General features: G+C 45.3%; 1 protein-coding gene and 1 long non-coding RNA gene across 2 annotated transcripts in view; one reads left to right on the plus strand and one right to left on the minus strand.

Annotated features, from left to right (window-relative positions):
• The window catches only part of LOC127529558 (uncharacterized), a 112828-nt gene extending 112596 nt beyond the window's left edge, over window positions 1–232 (minus strand). The window contains exon 1 of the long non-coding RNA XR_007936183.1: window positions 178–232. This is a non-coding gene — a long non-coding RNA (uncharacterized LOC127529558). The remainder of the gene's footprint in view (window positions 1–177) is intronic.
• Window positions 1–17991, plus strand: part of coro7 (coronin 7) — a 389354-nt gene that overhangs the window by 330503 nt on the left and 40860 nt on the right. The window contains 4 exon segments of the mRNA XM_028814299.2: window positions 3164–3280; window positions 3936–4071; window positions 7472–7563; window positions 11995–12081. Coding sequence (XP_028670132.2) covers window positions 3164–3280; window positions 3936–4071; window positions 7472–7563; window positions 11995–12081 — 432 coding nt within the window.

Raw genomic sequence — 17991 nt, forward strand, 5'->3', positions numbered from 1 at the left:
TTATCCAACCTGCTATATCCTAACTACAGGGTCACGGGGGTCTGCTGGAGCCAATCCCAGCCAGCACAGGGTGCAAGGCAGGAACAAATCCCTGGTAGGGTGCCAGCCCACTGCAGGGCACACACACACACACACACACACACACACACTAGGGACAATTTAGGATCACCAATGCACCTAACCTGCATGTCTTTGGACTGTGAGAGGAAACCCACGCAGACATGGGGAGAACATACAGTTTATTTTTGTATAGCCCAAAATCACACAGGAAGTGCCGCAATGGGCTTTAACAGGCCCTGCATCTTGACAGCCCCCCAGCCTTGACTCTCTAAGAAGACAAGGAAAAACTCCCAAAAAAACCTAGTAGGGAAAAATGGAAGAAACCTCTCGAAAGGCAGTTCAAAGAGAGACCCCTTTCCAGGTAGGTTGGGCGTGCAGTGGGTGTCAAAAAGAAATGGAGTCAATACAATACAATACACAGAACAGAACAAATCCTCAATACAGTATAAAAATAAAATTTTAGAAGTACGGAGCAGAATTTAACAGTAGATGATATCACATAATAAGATTTGGATAATTTTAGACTCCTGGAGACCTCATCCATCAAGCTGCCTCCCCCATTTGGCCATTTCACAGCTGAAACTGTGCTGGGCCAGCCAATATGATGAAAGGACCCCTCTACCCCACGATTCCTGCGATCCTCCATCTGGGATGACTTTACCTTAGGCAGGCAAAACAACTTGGCAGGTGGGCCGTGGCACCAAGTGCCACATTTGAGTACCGAGAAGAGAAACGGAATAGGTGAGGGTTAGTAACAAACTATAACTATCATGTTACTTATGTTTAGTGCTAATGACTAACAACAGAGATGCAGTCTGTACAGTTAATCAGCAGCTCTAGTCAGGGTGTGCTAAACTGAAGTCGTGAGTCTTCAGCCGGGATTTGACAGCTGAGACTGAAGGGGCATCTCTTATAGTGGCAGGCAGGCCACTTCACAGTTTAGGCGCTCTGTAACTAAAAGCTCGACCTCCCATTGTTATTTTATTAATCCTTGGAATCATTAGCAGACCAGCATCTTGAGATCTTAATGTGCGCTCAGGTTTGAAAGTCATGATATGTTCAGACAAGTCAGCCGGACCGTGTCCATTTAATGCTTTATATGTTAAAAGAAGGATTTTGAAATCTGCCCTAAACTTAACCGGGAGCCAGTGTAAGGATTTAAGAACTGGAGTTATGTGTTCGTATTTTCTTGTTCTTGTAATAATTCTCGCAGCCGCATTTTGGATTAACTGAAGGCTGTATAAAGAACAGTTTGAACATCCAGTGAACACCGCATTGCAGTAGTCAATCCTACTAGAGATAAATGCATGAATTAATTTCTCAGAATTCTGTTTATTTAGAAAGTGCCTTAATTTCCTAACATTTTTAAGATGGAAGAAGTATGTTTTGGACAACTTTGTAATATGCGCTTTAAATGACATGCTAGAGTCAAAGATAGAACATAATAATAATAATTCTTTGCATTTATATAGCGCTTTTCTCACTACTCAAAGCACTCAGCAATTGCAGGTTAAGGGCCTTGCTCAAGGGCCCAACAGAGCAGAGTCTCTTTTGGCATTTACGGGATTCGAACCGGCAACCTTCTGATTGCCAGTGCAGATCCCTAGCCTCAGAGCCACCACTCCGCCACATGCAAACTCCATGCAGGACACGAACCCGGGTCTCCTAACTGCGAGGCAGCAGCGCAACCACTGCGCCACCCGCAATAGAACTATGATACTTAAATTGCGATGAGAGAGGTTGCAAAATCAACCGGAATGTTCAAACAAAAAAAACTCGATCTAAATCCGTTAAGTAGTTCTCTTGTGAAAAGTGGACAGACAGGCGTCAGATTTTATATATGTACTAGGGGGTGTCCACCCATCCCCCGCTCACTTCACTCACCAACTACCCCAGGCCTGCGCTACACGCCAGCCACTTTGCATCTCTGCTGCTCAAATTGTGAAGAGGGGGGCTGCACGCACCCCAAGGAGACGCGGTCGCTCTTCCGAAACCCCCTCTTAAAAACGGTGATACAGTGGGAAACAAATGCAGTTTATTTCAGTAAGCAAACAGGTATCGTTAGCGAAGTAGAGACAGGGTACGCTCCAACACGTGGCGAGAGTGATTCAAACGGAGGCTGGCGCATGAGTGAGTGAGTGAGGAGGGCCCCGCCCAGCTCCCTACTCCAGTGGCCCCGCCTCCTCACTTCGCTGTCTCTGATTTGTGTGAATATATTGCTCCTGTAAGCGAACTGTGATTAGCGCAATGAGAGAAGTCTCAAAATCAACCGGAATGTTCAAGAAAATTATAGAAAAAAACCCGATCTCAATCCGTGAAGTAGTTCTGTCGTGAACAGCAGACAGACAGACGTTGGATTTTTTATATATAAATATATATATATATATATATATATATATATATATATACTGTGTGTGTATATATATATATATATATATATATTAGAGAGAGAGAGAGAGAGAGATGTAGATTAACCAAAAAGCACAAGTCCAGTTTTATGATATGTGGAAAATTTCATTAACATGGACTTGGCCATTTTGGAGTAAAGAGCAGGTTTAGGGTGGTCCCACTGTTACAACTCCCCTCCCTGATGAACACCACATAGCCTGTAGTTTAAGTTGGACCAACAGCAAGCTGCATGCAGAACTTTGTGAAAATCTGCTCAGTCGTCTTGGCGTGATTGGTGACCAAGCAAAGAAACAAACAGAAAAGATGGGCTTCGAGGATTGAAATGAAGTCCTTAGTGTGCAAAATGGATAAACATCATCAGCCGAAAAAATTCAAAACACACAAACAAATACAATTTGATCATCTATAAACATTGCATATGATTGTGTAGCTTAAGCCAGGGAAGAGGAAAAGAGGAAGGCCTAAGTGAAGGTTTATGGATGTGGTGAGAGAGGACATGCAGGTGGTGGGGGTAACAGAATAAGATGACGAGGACAGAAAGATATGGAAGGGGATGATCCACTGTGGTGACCCCTAACGGGAGCAGCCGAAAGAAGAAGAAGATTGTATTTGGTGCCCGCTGTCTGAGGACACATTGTATTAGGCACACGTGACAATAAACCTGACTCCACTTAATCCTTTTCTTTGCCTGCAGGGTTTTGCGTTCCTGCCAAAGATCGAATGCAACATACAAGAAGTGGAGTTTGCTAAAGCCCTGCGCCTGAGTCAGAACTCCATTGAGCCTGTGGTCTTCAAAGTACCCCGGGTTAAGGTAAGTGACAGTAAACTGGAACGTCTACACGTCTCACCTGCTTGGGAGTTGATTTCAGCAGCACAACAAGCCTGCAGTGCAGACCCCCACAGAAAGCTCGGTTTCTAGCACAGATTTATTTGTCTTATTTTCTTGAACTGGGTGGCACGGTGGTAGTGCTGCCACCTCACAGTATGAAGACCAGGGTTCGTGTCCTGTATGGAGTTTGCATGTTCTCCACACATGTCTGGGTGGGCTCCCTCCGGGTCGTCCAGTTTCCTCCCAATATCCAAAAAGACTTGTAGGTGAGGTGAACTGATGTTTGGTGTGAGTCGGAGTTTGCCCTGTGATGGACTGGCGCTCTGCCCAGGGTTTTTTTTTTCCTGCTTTGCAAGAAGAATTGCCCAGACGTTGCCGTTCACCCCAGTGTGACATAATCAGAGCCACAGGCTGAAACCTTTACAAGGGCACAACAGGTCTTAAGATGAAGAAGACGAAGAATGTTGGTACGGCTGACTTGCCACATCCACATAACATGTGACACCCCACGTCATACAGTCCGTCAGCCACCGTGTACATCACCTGTCACCCTGCTGCACATCCACTGTCCCAAAGTCACAAATACAGAGTGATTAACAGGCTGTGTTTTTAATGCCATCTCTTCTTTCATTCACAGAAAGAGTTCTTTCAGGATGACATTTTCCCCGAGACGTCTGTATGGTGGCAGGCCTGCCTCTCTGGCTCCGCATGGCTGGCCGGCTCCAATGGAGATCACCGGAAAATGAGCCTGCAGCCTAAAAACACGACTCCAGGTAAACTTTTTCAAATCAGAATTTATCGGCTCCTGTTAACCCAGCGTTGCTAAAATAACATAAAAGAGTTCCCTTTGGACACCTTCGTCAGACCCAACCACCCAGCATCCTGAGTTGTCTTCACACAGGCGCGGAGCTAAAGGCGGATCTGGCGAGAGAGCAAAGCGAATGCGCAAAGCAACATACTCTGTAGAAAACTTTTTGCATATTATTGCTGAATCAGACTGTGACTTATTGTGCTCTAAATTTGAGGCAAGTGATCTGGAGATCGAAAATGAAAGAGATGTAGCAGCATCAGCTGAACGTAGTGCCGAGTGCGTTCGTGTAGCAAGAAGACACTAATATACTGTATGTCGTTGTAAGTCGACAACCGCCTCGAAAGATCATCTCATAAATGCCTTAATCAGCTAAATATTTATTATTTTTTAAATTACTTGAATTTTTGTTTTTGTACTCACAAGCGAGGAGAGTGTGTTGAGCAGATGGAAAGAGTACTTTGAGAGGCTGATGAATGAAGAGAACGAGAGAGGGATGAGGTTGGATGATGTGGAGATAGTGAATCAGGAAGTGCAACGGATTAGCAAGGAGGAAGTAAGAACAGCGATGAAGAGGATGAAAAATGGAAAGGCCATTGGTCCAGATGACATACCTGTTGAAGCATGGAGGTGTTTAGGAGAGATGGCAGTGGAGTTTTTAACCAGATTGTTTAATGGAATCTTGGAAAGTGAGAGGAGTCGAGGAGAAGTGTACTGGTGGGCCGATATTTAAGAATAAGGGGGATGTGCAGGACTGCAGTAACTACAGGGAGATAAAATTGATGAGCCACCTCATGAAGTTATGGGAAAGAGTAGTGGAAGCTCAGTTAAGAAGTGAGGTGACGATTAGTGAGCAGCAGTGTGGTTTCATGCCAAGAAAGAGCACCACAGATGTGATGTTTGCTCTGAGGGTGTTGATGGAGAAGTTTAGAGAAGGCCAGAAGGAGCTGCATTGCGTCTTTGTGGACCTGGAGAAAGCATATGACAGGGTGACTGAGAGGAGCTGTGGTATTGTATGAGGAAGTTAGGAGTGGCAGAGAAGTACGTAAGAGTTGAACAGGATATGTACGAGGGAAGTGTGACTGTGGTGAGGTCTGTGGTAGGAGTGACGGAGGTGGGATTACATCAGGGATCGGCTCTGAGCCCTTTCTTATTTGCAGTGGTGATAGACAGGTTGACAGATGAGATTAGACAGGAGTCCCCGTGGACTGTGATGTTTGCTGATGACATTGTGATCTGTAGCAATAGTAGGGAGGAGGCTGAGGAGACCCTGGAGAGGTGGAGATATGAGAAGAGAGAAATGAAGGTCAGTAGGAACAAGCAGAATACATGTGTGTGAATGAGAGGGAGGTCAGTGGAATGGTGAGGATGCAGGGAGTAGAGTTGGAGAAGGTGGATGAGTTTAAATACTTGGGATCAACAGTACAGAGTAATGGGGATTGTGGAAGAGAAGTGAAAAAGAGAGTGCAGGCAGGGTGGAATGGGTGGAGAAGAGTGTCAGGAGTGATTTGTGATAGACGGGTATCAGCAAGAGTGAAAGGGAAGGTCTACAGGACAGTAGTGAGAAAAGCTATGTTATATGGGCTGGAGACAGTGGCACTGACCAGAAAGCAGGTGGCAGAGATAAAGATGTTAAGATTTGCATTGGGTGTGACGAGGATGGATAGGATTAGAAATGAGGACATTAGAGGGTCAGCTCAAGTTGGACGGTTGGGAGACAAAGTCAGAGATGTGAGATTGCATTGGTTTGGACATGTACAGAGGAGAGATGCTGAGTTTATTGGGAGAAGGATGCTGAGGATAGAGCTGCCAGGGAAGAGGAGAAGAGGAAGACCTAAGAGAAGGTTTATGGATGTGGTGAGAGAGGACATGCAGGTGATGGGTGTGACAGAGCAAGATGACGAGGACAGAAAGATATGGAAGAAGATTATCCTCTGTGGCAACCCCTAACGGGAGAAGCCGAAAGAAGAAGTAGTTTTGCAATCAATAAACTTTCCCTTATATCTATTTTGGTTGCAGATAGGCAAAACTCAGAAAATTCTGAACCTTTTAACTGGTCGTGAAGGACAAGCACTGGTTTAGCTTTCCATTTCGCTATTTCAGATGCCAGTAACACTATTGTGTCTGTTGTTTTTATTTATTATTTATTTCAATGCAAAGTACTTCAAATACACTGCCTGGCCAAAAAAAAAGTCGCCACCAAAAAAAAAGGTCACACACTCTAATATTTCGTTGGACCGCCTTTAGCTTTGATTACAGCACGCATTCGCTGTGGCATTGTTTCAATAAGCTTCTGCAATGTCAAAAGATTTAGTTCCATCCAGTGTTACATTAATTTTTCACCAAGATCTTGCATGATGGGTGCATCACTTCATCTGCCTCTCTTCTTACCCTGATGCGCCCATCACTCTGGAACAGGGTAAATCTGGACTCATCAGACCACATGACCTTCTTCCATTGCTCCAGAGTCCAATCTTTATGCTCCCTAGCAAACTGAAGCCTTTTTTCCGGTTTGCCTCACTGATTAGTGGTTTTCTTACAGCTACACAGTTGTTCAGTCCCAATCCCTTGAGTTCCCTTCGCATTGTGCGTGTGGAAATGCTCTTACTTTCACTATTAAACATAGACCTGAGTTCTACTGTTGTTTTTCTTTGATTTGATTTCACCAAACGTTTAAGAGATCGCCGATCACGATCATTCGGGATTTTTTTCCGGCCACATTTCTTCCTCGAAGACGATAGGTCCCCACTATCCTTCCAGTTTTTAATAATGCGTTGGACAGTTCTTAACCCAATTTTAGTAGTTTCTGCAATCTCCTTAGATGTTTTCTCTGCTTGATGCATGCCAATGATTTGACCCTTCTCAAACAGACTAACATCTTTTCCACGACCATGAGATGTGTCTTTCGACATGGTTGTTTAAGAAATGAGAAGCAACTCATTGCACCAGTTGGGGTTAAATAACTTGTTTCCAGCTGAAAGATAATCGCCCATGCAGTAATTATCCAATAGGAGGCTCGTACCTATTTGCTTAGTTAAATCCAGGTGGCGACTTTTTTTTTGGCCAGGCAGTGTATATTGGGACAGCTTGACTATAACCTATCCAAACAAGGTTTGAACAGTCTCCTCTTGTTTTTCAGACATTCTGTGTAACTTGTATGTACTTGCTAGGAAACATGCGGACCTCCAGTCCTCCCAAAATCAGGGTACCAGCTCCAGCAGTTCATGAGTACCAGCAGGTTGCCATAACACATGTGGCTGATGCTTAGCCGATGCTGGAGCCGTCACCCTTCTTCTTCCAATCATACAATTTGTTCCTGCAATTTGCTTCACACTCAGCAGATGTCTGTCTGTCTGTCTATGCAGTGAGTCAAGCTCCAAAAGAGATCCCCGTGAGGAAGTACGCACCCTCCTCTGTATACCTGGAAGAGAAGTCCGATGAGCAGAAGAAAGAGGAGGTAAACCTGATGTGACGTCTTTTTCAGCAGGCTCCACTCCCCTGATGTGGTGGCACTCAGATGCCCACCCGCTTGGTTCTTTTAGTTACAAGCAGGAGCGAAAATGATAAAACATGTCTGTTTTTGATCCCATTCATCATTCCTGTCTCTGGAAATGCCAACCTTTTTAGCTGCCCTGGAGTTAAGGGTAGCAGTGCTAAATATTTGGGAAGTATCCAGCAGTCCTTCTGTTGGAGTTCTTTGCCAATGACTTCAAATTATTAACCATGCATTATGATAGAAGGCATGTGGGGCTTTGTCAGAAGAGAAGAAGGCCAGCTTGCAGATTGCAAAAGTGAATTTATTACGCTATTAAAGAGTAGCTGCTGGAGACATCAGCACATACTGTGATAAAAAGGAAGACACCTCGGATAAACTAGATGAGCGTGGACCTCAGAAATCGCACTGAAACCTTGCAGTGCTTCAAGACGCCAGCAGAGCTCCTAACTAACAGACGGGTCAGAACCAAGCGGTAATTACGATTGGTGGGTTCTCAGACTAGCAGCTGCTCTTATCCACACAACACGTCATGTTTAGTCAGCTGGATGGTTGTCTGCCATTTAGTGCAGTCCTTTACAGGTACATGATGGGCGGTGATGCCCTGTGCCCTCGGCGCCCAGTATGTATTAAATCCTGGGCGGGCATCTTGTAGTTCATGATGGAGCCCCCCCCAGTGTGAGAATGAGCCACACCGACACAATGACCACAGCTTTTATAAATGACTGTACTTGATTTAAATGAAGTGCCTTCTTTTCATAATACACCAGTGGTTCTCAAACTGTGGGGCGGGACCCCCTAGGGGGGCGTGAAGTAACAAAAAAGGGGGGCGCGAAGATGTGAAAAATATGAAAAATACATCTATTGAAACCAAAACAAATGAACTTAAACTACATTCTGATACTAGAAAAATAAATAGAGAGTTAGATAAATGTCGATAAAAGTTAAGTAGGTATAATAAAATATGCATCTATGATATATCATTAATTAAAAAAGAACAAATTGGTATTAGTGGGCTCCTTTCAAAAAAACGTTAGGGGGGCGCGATTAAAACGGTTATGAAAACTCGGGTCGCAAATACTTAAAGGTTGAGAAACGCTGCACACACACGCACACACACACACACACACACACTTCAGATTATACGTTTTATTGCCAAAAGTATTGGGACGCCTGCCTTAACACACAAATGAACTTTAATGACATCCCCTTCTTAATTCATAGTCTTTAATGTGGAGTCGGCCCACCCTTTGCAGCTCTAGCAGTTTTAACTCTTCTGGGAAGGCCTTCCACAAGTTGTGTGTTTATGAGAATTTGTGACCCAGGAGAGCATTTGTGAGGTCAGGCGGCGATGTTGGACGAGAAGGCCTGGCTCGCTCGCCATCTCCAAAGGTGTTCTGTCGGGTTGAGGTCGGTCAGGGCTCTGTGCAGGCCAGTCTCTATAGAGACCTCGTTTTGTGCACTGGTGTGTGTGCTCAGTCATGTTGCCATCCCCAAAAAGCATGAAATTGTCCTAAATGGCTTTGTATGCTGAAGCATTAAGAGTTCCTTTCACTGGAACTAGGATGGCCAAGCCCAACCCCACACCCTAATCCCCACCTCCACCAAACTTTACACTTGGCACAGTGCAGTCAGGTGAGTACCGTTCTCCTGGCCAGACTCGTCCATCAGATCGCCAGTGTGATTCGTCACTCCAGAGGACACGGTGGGCTTTACACCACTGCATTGCACTTGGTGATGTCAGTCTTGGCTGCAGCTGCTCGGCCATGGAGACCCATTCCATGAAGCTCTCTACGCTGCACTGTTCTTGAGCTTTTGGAGGTCTGTAGCTAAAGTTGGCGACTTCTGCACCCCTCAGCATGCGCTGTCCCAGCTCTGTGATTTGTCGTGGCCTACCACTTCATGGCCGAGTTGCTGTTGTTCCCAATTGTTTCTACTTTGTTATAATCCTACTGACAGTTGACTGTGGAATATTTAGTAGCGAGGAAATTTCACAAATGGACTTACTGCACAGGTGACATCCTATCAAAGGTACCAGGCTTGAATCCCCTGAGCTCCTGAGAGCGACCCGTTCTTTCACAAATGTTTGCAGAAGCCGTCTGCGTGCCGAGGGTCTCGATGTTATACACCTCTGGCCATGGAAATGATTGGAACACCTGAACTCAATGATTTGGAGGGGCGTCCCAATACTTTTGGCAATATAAGAAATAAAGGATACAGCAAAAATACTTTCAGACAGACCTCCTTCACGGTTAAAAAGAAACGATAAAAATGATTCATCTGAACTAATGGATCAGGGAACGATTAAGCACAGCACTTCTCCCCTGTGACTAGTTCCACGTCTCCCTCATTCCTGTATCGTCGGAGTCCCAACTGCCAAACACTCCTTTACAGACCTCCTCTCTCTCTTTGTTCGTCCCGATTCCCACACCACCGATCACATGCCAACCATCAGCCCCTCGCTTTATCATAATTCAGCTACTGATTCGCAACCTTTTCTCTTCCCTGCTCTCTCTTGCTGATGTTCGGCACTTGTGTGATATAAGAACACAGATACCCCACTGGGGGGCTACTCACCGACTTCTCCCCTCAGCTTTACCTACTGTGCCAGAGAAGCTTCAGTCATGGCCAAAAGTTTGGAGAATGACACAAATATTAATTTTCACAAAGTTTGCTGCCTCAGTTTTTTATGATGGAAATTTGCATCGACTCCAGAATGTTCTGAAGAGTGAGCAGATCCTGTGCAATTCATTGCCAAGTCCCTCTTTCCCATGAAAATGAACTTCATTCCTAAAAAACCCATTTTTACTGCATGTTGTGAAGAAGGCTTCAGGGCGCCCAAGAAAGTCCAGCAAGCGCCAGGAGCGTCTACTAAAGTTGGTTCAGCTGTGGGCACCACCAGTGCAGTGCTGGTTCAGGAATGGCAAGGCAGCAAGCAGGTGGGAGTGAGGTGAAGACTTTTGCAGGATGGCCTGGTGGGTTTCAAGAAGGGCAGCAAAGAAGCCAAGAAAAACATCAGGGGCAGACTGATATTCTGGGATTGGACTGCTGGGGTCAAGTCATTGTCTTTCTGATTGTGTGGGGCATCAAGAAAAAAGAAAAGAAAAGGTGAGTGGCGCTACCATCAGTCCTGTGTCACGCCAACAGTAAAGCATCCTGAGACCATTCATGTCAGCCAAGGCAGTGCAGGGCTCACTCACAATTTGGCCTACGAACACAGCCATTGAATAAAGAATGGGACCACAACATCCTCCGAGAGCAACTTCTACCAACCATCAAGAACAGTTTGGTGACCCAACAATGAACAATCCAGCATGACGGAGCACCGGGCCATAAGGCCAAAGTGAGAACTAAGTGGCTTGGGGAACAAAACATAGACATTTGGGGTCCATGGCCAGGAAACTCCCCCCAGAGAGAACTTGTGTTCAATCCTCAAGAGGTGGGTGGGCAAACAAAATTCCACCAATTGTGATTATGCAAGAATGGGCTGCCATTAGTCAGGATTTGGCCAAGAAGTTGATGGACAGCCTGCCAGGGCAAACTGCAGAGATCTTGAAAAAGAAAGAAGGACCAACACTGCAAATATGGACTCTGAACATAAACTTCATGTCATTGTCAATAAAAGCCTTTGAAACTTCTGAAATGCTTGTAATTCTACTTCAGTGTACCACAGAAACATCTGACACAAAGATCTGAAGCAGCAAACGTTGTTAAAGCCAACACTTGGGTCCTTCTCAGAACTTTTGGCCACCACTGTACAGTCACTCTCAGGCAGCTCTTCCCCCAGTTATGCCACCATGCACTAATCAGCCTCCTGGTCTCGCCTATGTGCCCATATGGGTGAGACCTCCATCTGTGCTCTCTAGCGGACTTCCCCAGCTCTATTTTACAACCTGCAAGCCATCAACTCCATGCCGCCCCCCCCCCTACCACACAACACCACTTGTGGCACACCACCCTGCAGTGCCCACCCGGCATATTTAACCATTCTTATTCCCTTAACCTATAAATAGCTAAACACGCCAAGCCGACTTTTGCAAACACGCTACGCTGACTACTCGTGTTACCGTGATCCGCCTTGTCACATGTGCCAAGGGCTGGTAGTCGTCTCCATTTTCATTGCCTACACTGATATGTAAAGAAATGTGCAGCTTGTTAAATAACGACTGGATACGTTCGTATCAATGCCACATCCACATCCCTGGACTGGGTGAAGTGCCAACACTGCGACTGTAGAGGTGCCACCGTGAACACCCCCTGCTGGTGAGATTTGTTTCATTACAAGAGAAGGTGAGGCCTCAGTGACCTATACAAGTAACGCGCCTCTGACCTTTTTTGACAGCCGCTGCCATGGTGGAACGTGGCCCTAAAACATTTTGACTTTTGTGTCTCCAGCTTCTGAGTGCAATGGTGGGGAAGCTGGGCAACCGGGATGACCCTTTGCCACAGGACTCCTTTGAAGGTGTGGATGACGATGAATGGGTAAGTGACAATGCAAGATCAGTTCACAACATTAGTAGAGAGATGTTACTCTCTCAGTGTTTTCTTTGGCATTGTGAAAAATGTTTGTAGATTTTGCCGTCCCACCTGTGATTTCTCCACTTCAATTGACAAGTCATAGAGGAGATTTGGGGAAGTGGGGGGGGGGGGGTACCTGTGCACTCAATCATCCATAATTATTGTGATTTCCCAAACACAAAGATAGTGGAATGTGTGCAGGCCTCAAAGTATCTCAAAGCCAGACCAACACACCCCAAGGCAAGCCTCATGTCCGATAGCTTAGACTCCCTGCTCAAATGCCAGGCTCTGGCCTGCACAGGCCTAAAAATGGACCACATGTCAGAAGGAGAGCGGAAAGGTGACAAAAGTTCACTAAACTTCCTTATGATTTGAAAAAGGGAGACAAGGCAGCTAAAGAAGGTTCAAAACCTAAAAGCAAACCAAGCCAGCGTAAGACAGTAAAAGACCATATGCCCGTTGCTCTTAAGAATCTTGGCCACTTTATTTACTCCCATAAGCCAAATACATGCGGAGAGAGCAAAAGGGAAAACAAAGAAAGAAATTGTAACGTAAAACGAGGCTCTTGCGAAATTTTCTGGGGTGCTTCTATTCAACTTTTTCTCTATCAAGCCAAATACGGGCTTGTAGATCTAAGGACATGAGTATCCGTAAATGGACCCCCAATCGATAGCCTGCAACACATGCTGTCCCAATGATTGGTTCCTACCTAACATTTTGAACATATTACGTAAAAGTAGTGTAACAATTTTAGGGAAATACAAAAAAAAAACCCCAAGGTACAGAGAGATTCACTCGAAAGAGGCCCCGAGTACTGTACTAACTCTCGCTAGGATGAAGCAATCTGAACGAAACAGCGTGCAGTGTGCTCCTCAGTATATGGAGCGATGTGTCGGAGCAATGAGGTAGGCACCGGACAGCCATCACGACGTTTAACCTCCGCTTGCAACTTCTAGGTGTATGTCGCCCGTACCCCTTCACTCAGTCACTCGACTTCTCATCAGGATGCTGGTGTTCAGTATTGAGCAGAGTGTCTTCATGGTTCAAGCCTCATTTAAGTGATGTCAGAATCAACTGGATGATCGTCAGTTAACAGAAGGTGACTTCTAGCAAGATGGAGCAACGTGTCACACATCGGCAAGGAGTACGGCAGAAATTGAGTCCTTCTTCAGCAACAGGGTCATTTCAAAGGGGCTTTGGCCACCACGGTCGCCGGATCTGACACCACCAGACTTCTTCCTCTGGGGTCTGCTCAACGGAAAAGTCTATGGGAACAAGCCTCGCACTGTGGTAGAGATCTGAAGGAAAACATCCAACGTGAAATTGCTGCTATCCCCACCGAGACGCTTGCCGATACGTTCAGGAACATGGAGCGCCACGTTGAAATGTGTCTGGCAGAAAACAAAAACCACTTGCAGCATCGCATGTCATGCAATCGACTCCACATACGTCAAGGTAGAGCGGATTTTTTCTGGTTCAGATTGCTTCATCCTACACAGAATATATTACAGCAGAATATTTGGGGCCTTGTTTGAGTGAATCTCCCTGTACAAATATAATAATAATAATTCTTCATTACATTTATATAGCGCTTTTCTCAGTACTCAAAATATAGCATGGAAAACCAGATTAACTCTGTTACACCAGCACATAAACCAAAAACGGTACTTTAATCAAAGCAGGAGCCAAAACCAGGGTATCCTCACAAAACAAGAATCAGGAATCCAAAAACTGCAATGCCAACATGGCTGCCAGATGAGCAGCTTCTCAGTTTATACTGCCTTGGGGTGGGGTTTGGGGGGGGCGGTCCCCTCCTGTTGCTGCATAATCAGGTGGCCCCGCCTCCTTTGGCTCCCCATATAGGAGGCAGGGCAGATAACACAGAAAGCTAACCTCTTGAAGCTTAACATAATACAAAAATGAAAAGCAATTCCTACAAACAACATAAATGAAAATCGTTATATTACATAAACACAATGAAGACAAAACAAACCCAAAATAGAATTCATAATATAATATACATAAAAAAAACAAAAAAATAAATGTAAGTCTGGGCAACAACCCAGCTAAAATACAGTTAGGTCCATAAATATTTGGACAGAGACCACTTTTTTCTCATTTTGGTTCTGTACATTACCACAATGAATTTGAAATGAAACAACTCAGATGCAGTTGAAGTGCAGACTTTCAGCTTTAATTCAGTGGGGTGAACAAAACGATTGCATAAAAATGTGAGGCAACTAAAGCATTTTTTTAACACAATCCCTTCATTTCAGGGGCCCAAAACTAATTGGACAATTGACTCACAGGCTATTTCACGGGCAGGTGTGATCAAGTCCGTCGTTATGTCATTATCAATTAAGCAGATAAAAGGCCTGGAGTTGATTTGAGGTGTGGTGCTTGCATGTGGAAGATTTTGCTGTGAACAGACAACATGCGGTCAAAGGAGCTCTCCATGCAGGTGAAAGAAGCCATCCTTAAGCTGCAAAAACAGAAAAAACCCATCCGAGAAATTGCTACAATATTACGAGTGGCAAAATCTACAGTTTGGTACATCCTGAGAAAGAAAGCAAGCACTGGTGAACTCAGCAACGCAAAAAGACCTGGACGTCCACGGAAGACAACAGTGGTGGATGATCGCAGAATCATTTCCATGGTGAAGAGAAACCCCTTCACAACAGCCAACCAAGTGAACAACACTCTCCAGGTGGTAGGCGTATCGATATCCAAGTCTACCATAAAGAGAAGACTGCATGAAAGTAAATACAGAGGGTGCACTGCAAGGTGCAAGCCACTCATAAGCCTCAAGAATAGAAAGGCTAGATTGGACTTTGCTAAAGAACATCTAAAAAAGCCAGCACAGTTCTGGAAAAACATTCTTTGGACAGATGTAACCAAGATCAACCTCTACCAGAATGATGGCAAGAAAAAAGTATGGAGAAGACGTGGAACAGCTCATTATCCAAAGCATACCACATCATCTGTAAAACACGGTGGAGGGAGACAGTGTGATGGCTTGGGCGTGCATGGCTGCCAGTGGCACTGGGACACTCGTGTTTATTGATGATGTGACACAGGACAGAAGCAGCCGAATGAATTCTGAGGTGTTCAGAGACATATTGTCTGCTCAAGTCCAGCTAAATGCAGTCAAATTGATTCATGATACAGATGGACAATGACCCAAAACATACAGCCAAAGCAACCCAGGAGTTTATTAAAGCAAAGAAGTGGAAAATTCTTGAATGGCCAAGTCAGTCACCTGATCTTAACCCAATTGAGTACGCATTTCACTTGTTGAAGACTAAACTTCAGACAGAAAGGCCCACAAACAAACAGCAACTGAAAGCCACTGCAGTAAAGGCCTGGCAGAGCATTCAAAAGGAGGAAACCCAGCATCTGGTGATGTCCATGAGTTCAAGACTTCAGGCTGTCATTGCCAGCAAAGGGTTTTCAACCAAGTATTAGAAATGAACATTTGATTTCCAGTTATTTAATTTGTCCAATTACTTTTGAGCCCCTGAAATGAAGGGATTGTGTTCAAAAAATGCTTTAGTTGCCTCACATTTTTATGCAATCGTTTTGTTCACCCCACTGAATTAAAGCTGAAAGTCTGCACTTCAACTGCATCGGAGTTGTTTCATTTCAAATTCATTGTGGTAATGTACAGAACCAAAGTTAGAAAAAAGTTGTCTCTGTATAAATATTTATGGACCTAACTGTAGGTCACTTGCCAGTTCTCTAGTTGCACTTTTCTAGACGGTCGGTCCCACCATATGTCTAGATGCTTGACTTTACAACCCCACCTCGGCCCTAACCGTATGTCACCTGCCAGTTTACTTAATTATACTTTTGCAGGCTGATGGCCCCTCCATGTAGACAAACATGGGATGACTTCATAGCCCCAAGTCTGTCTTATCATACAGTATGTCACCTGCCAGTCATCTGGTTGTCATGTTCCAGGCTGATGGCCCCTCCATTTAGGGAGGCACAGCTCGACTTCACAATGCCGCCGTTACCTTACCATATTGTCACCTGCCAGTTGTCTAGTTGTACTTTTCTAGGTCAGCTGACCTGACATTTATCCAGGCACGTCTCGACTTTGTCACCTGGCAGTTCTCTAGCGGTACACTTCCATGCCGATGGCCCCTCCATTTAGATAGGTAGGTGTGGACGCTCGACTTTGCAACCCCACCTCGGGCCTTACCGTATGTCACCTGCCAGTTTTCTTAATTATATTTTTGCAGGCTGATGGCCCGTCCATTTAGACAGACTCAGCACATCTCCAAACGTTCTTTATCGTATGTCACCTACCAGACCTCTAGTTGTACTGTTCCAGGTTGGTGGCCCCTCCGTTTAGGGAGGCACAGCTCAACTTCACAACCCCAAGTCCACCTTACCATACGTCACCTGCCAGTTTTCTTAATTATACTGTTACAGGCTGATTGCCCCTCCATTTTGACAGACTCCGCACATCCCCAAACCTTCTTTACCTACCAGACCTCTAGTTGTACTGTTGCTGGTTGGTGGACCCTCCATTTAGGGGAGTGTGTAGCCTTCACAACCCAATGCCTGCCTTGCTATGGCACCTGCTAGTTCTCCCGTTGGATTGTTCAAGACTGATGCCCACCCTTCAGGACCCCTAGTCTGCGCTTGCAGTCCCCACTGTGACTTAATGGCACCAAGCTGAACATGTCATTTTTATACAGCGTGTCCTGCACTCATTAAAAATCTTGCAGTCTTAACGCACTCTGTGAACTTGTCAATGGCTTCTGGTAAAATATTAATTAGGAGGAGGAGACACAAATGGCACACGATGAAGATCACGTCAGAGCCTCATCACAGAGTGTCCCATCCTGATTGGTGTTGTTTAGTTTACTGCAGGCAGGACGGTGGCACAGCCGATAACACATTGCTGCCCCGCTTGCCGTGCCCTCCACTGGGTGTCTGCCTGCTCCTGTGTTTCCTCCCAGTGGACTGTCAATGCTTAGCTTATTTTATTTGACGGACCCCTTTATCAACCTCTGAGATGGTTTCATTTCTTTCTTTTTTTTTTTCTCCGTTTGGAGCACCGGACCCCCGCCTCAAAGGTTTGAAGTCCAAAGCCTTAACCACTAGGCCTCACTGCCTGCTATGTATAAGTGTGGCCTGTCATGTCTCATTCAGGGTGGGCTCTTGCTTTGCGCCCACTAAATCTCACTCCCCATTACTCAGTTTTGGCTAAGCAGCGTCCCCGTCACCTTTTACAAAGGTATGAGCTAAACATCTGATGAAGGTGACGCGTCTCGACTTAATGTGGTGTTTTTATTTTGTTGCAGGATGACTAGCAGCGACGCCAGTGCAGCCACCACCATCTCATCTCATGTCCTCCTCCTCCTCCTCTTCCTCATCCCCACATGAGTCAGACGGCCCGCTGACGTGGATCAGACCAGCTTGTGTGCTCCACTGCTGCTTCTTGACCCTTCTGTATTGCTGGCTAACAAAAAAAAAAATATAACTGGAAAAAAAAAAAAGGGAATAAATCTGCCATGTTGGGAAAACTGGAATCTTGGATGCTGCCAATTTTATATTCCATTTTAGGTCCTGCTCTCTAGTGACCGGCCTGAGAATCTGGTTCTGAGCCCACAGTCTTTGACTCTGAGGAGACCTCCTGACCAAATTGTTTTTAAATGCTGTCCTATATGGGGGGGGTGGGGGGGTGGCGGCTGCCATATCAAGTAAACTATTTAGCCCTGGGGTCACTTTTGTAGATTTAATCTTCTTTTTCAGCAGGACTAAAAAAATCCAAATGATGCACCACAAGGTGTTTGTTTCTTAGCGGCTCAGAACTGTTAGCTGGAGACTTCTCAGGGGGCACCTCATAACATGTGACCCACC

This window comes from Erpetoichthys calabaricus, chromosome 11 (genome assembly GCF_900747795.2).
Source record: "Erpetoichthys calabaricus chromosome 11, fErpCal1.3, whole genome shotgun sequence".
In the NCBI taxonomy this organism is placed as follows: Eukaryota; Metazoa; Chordata; class Cladistia; order Polypteriformes; family Polypteridae; genus Erpetoichthys; species Erpetoichthys calabaricus.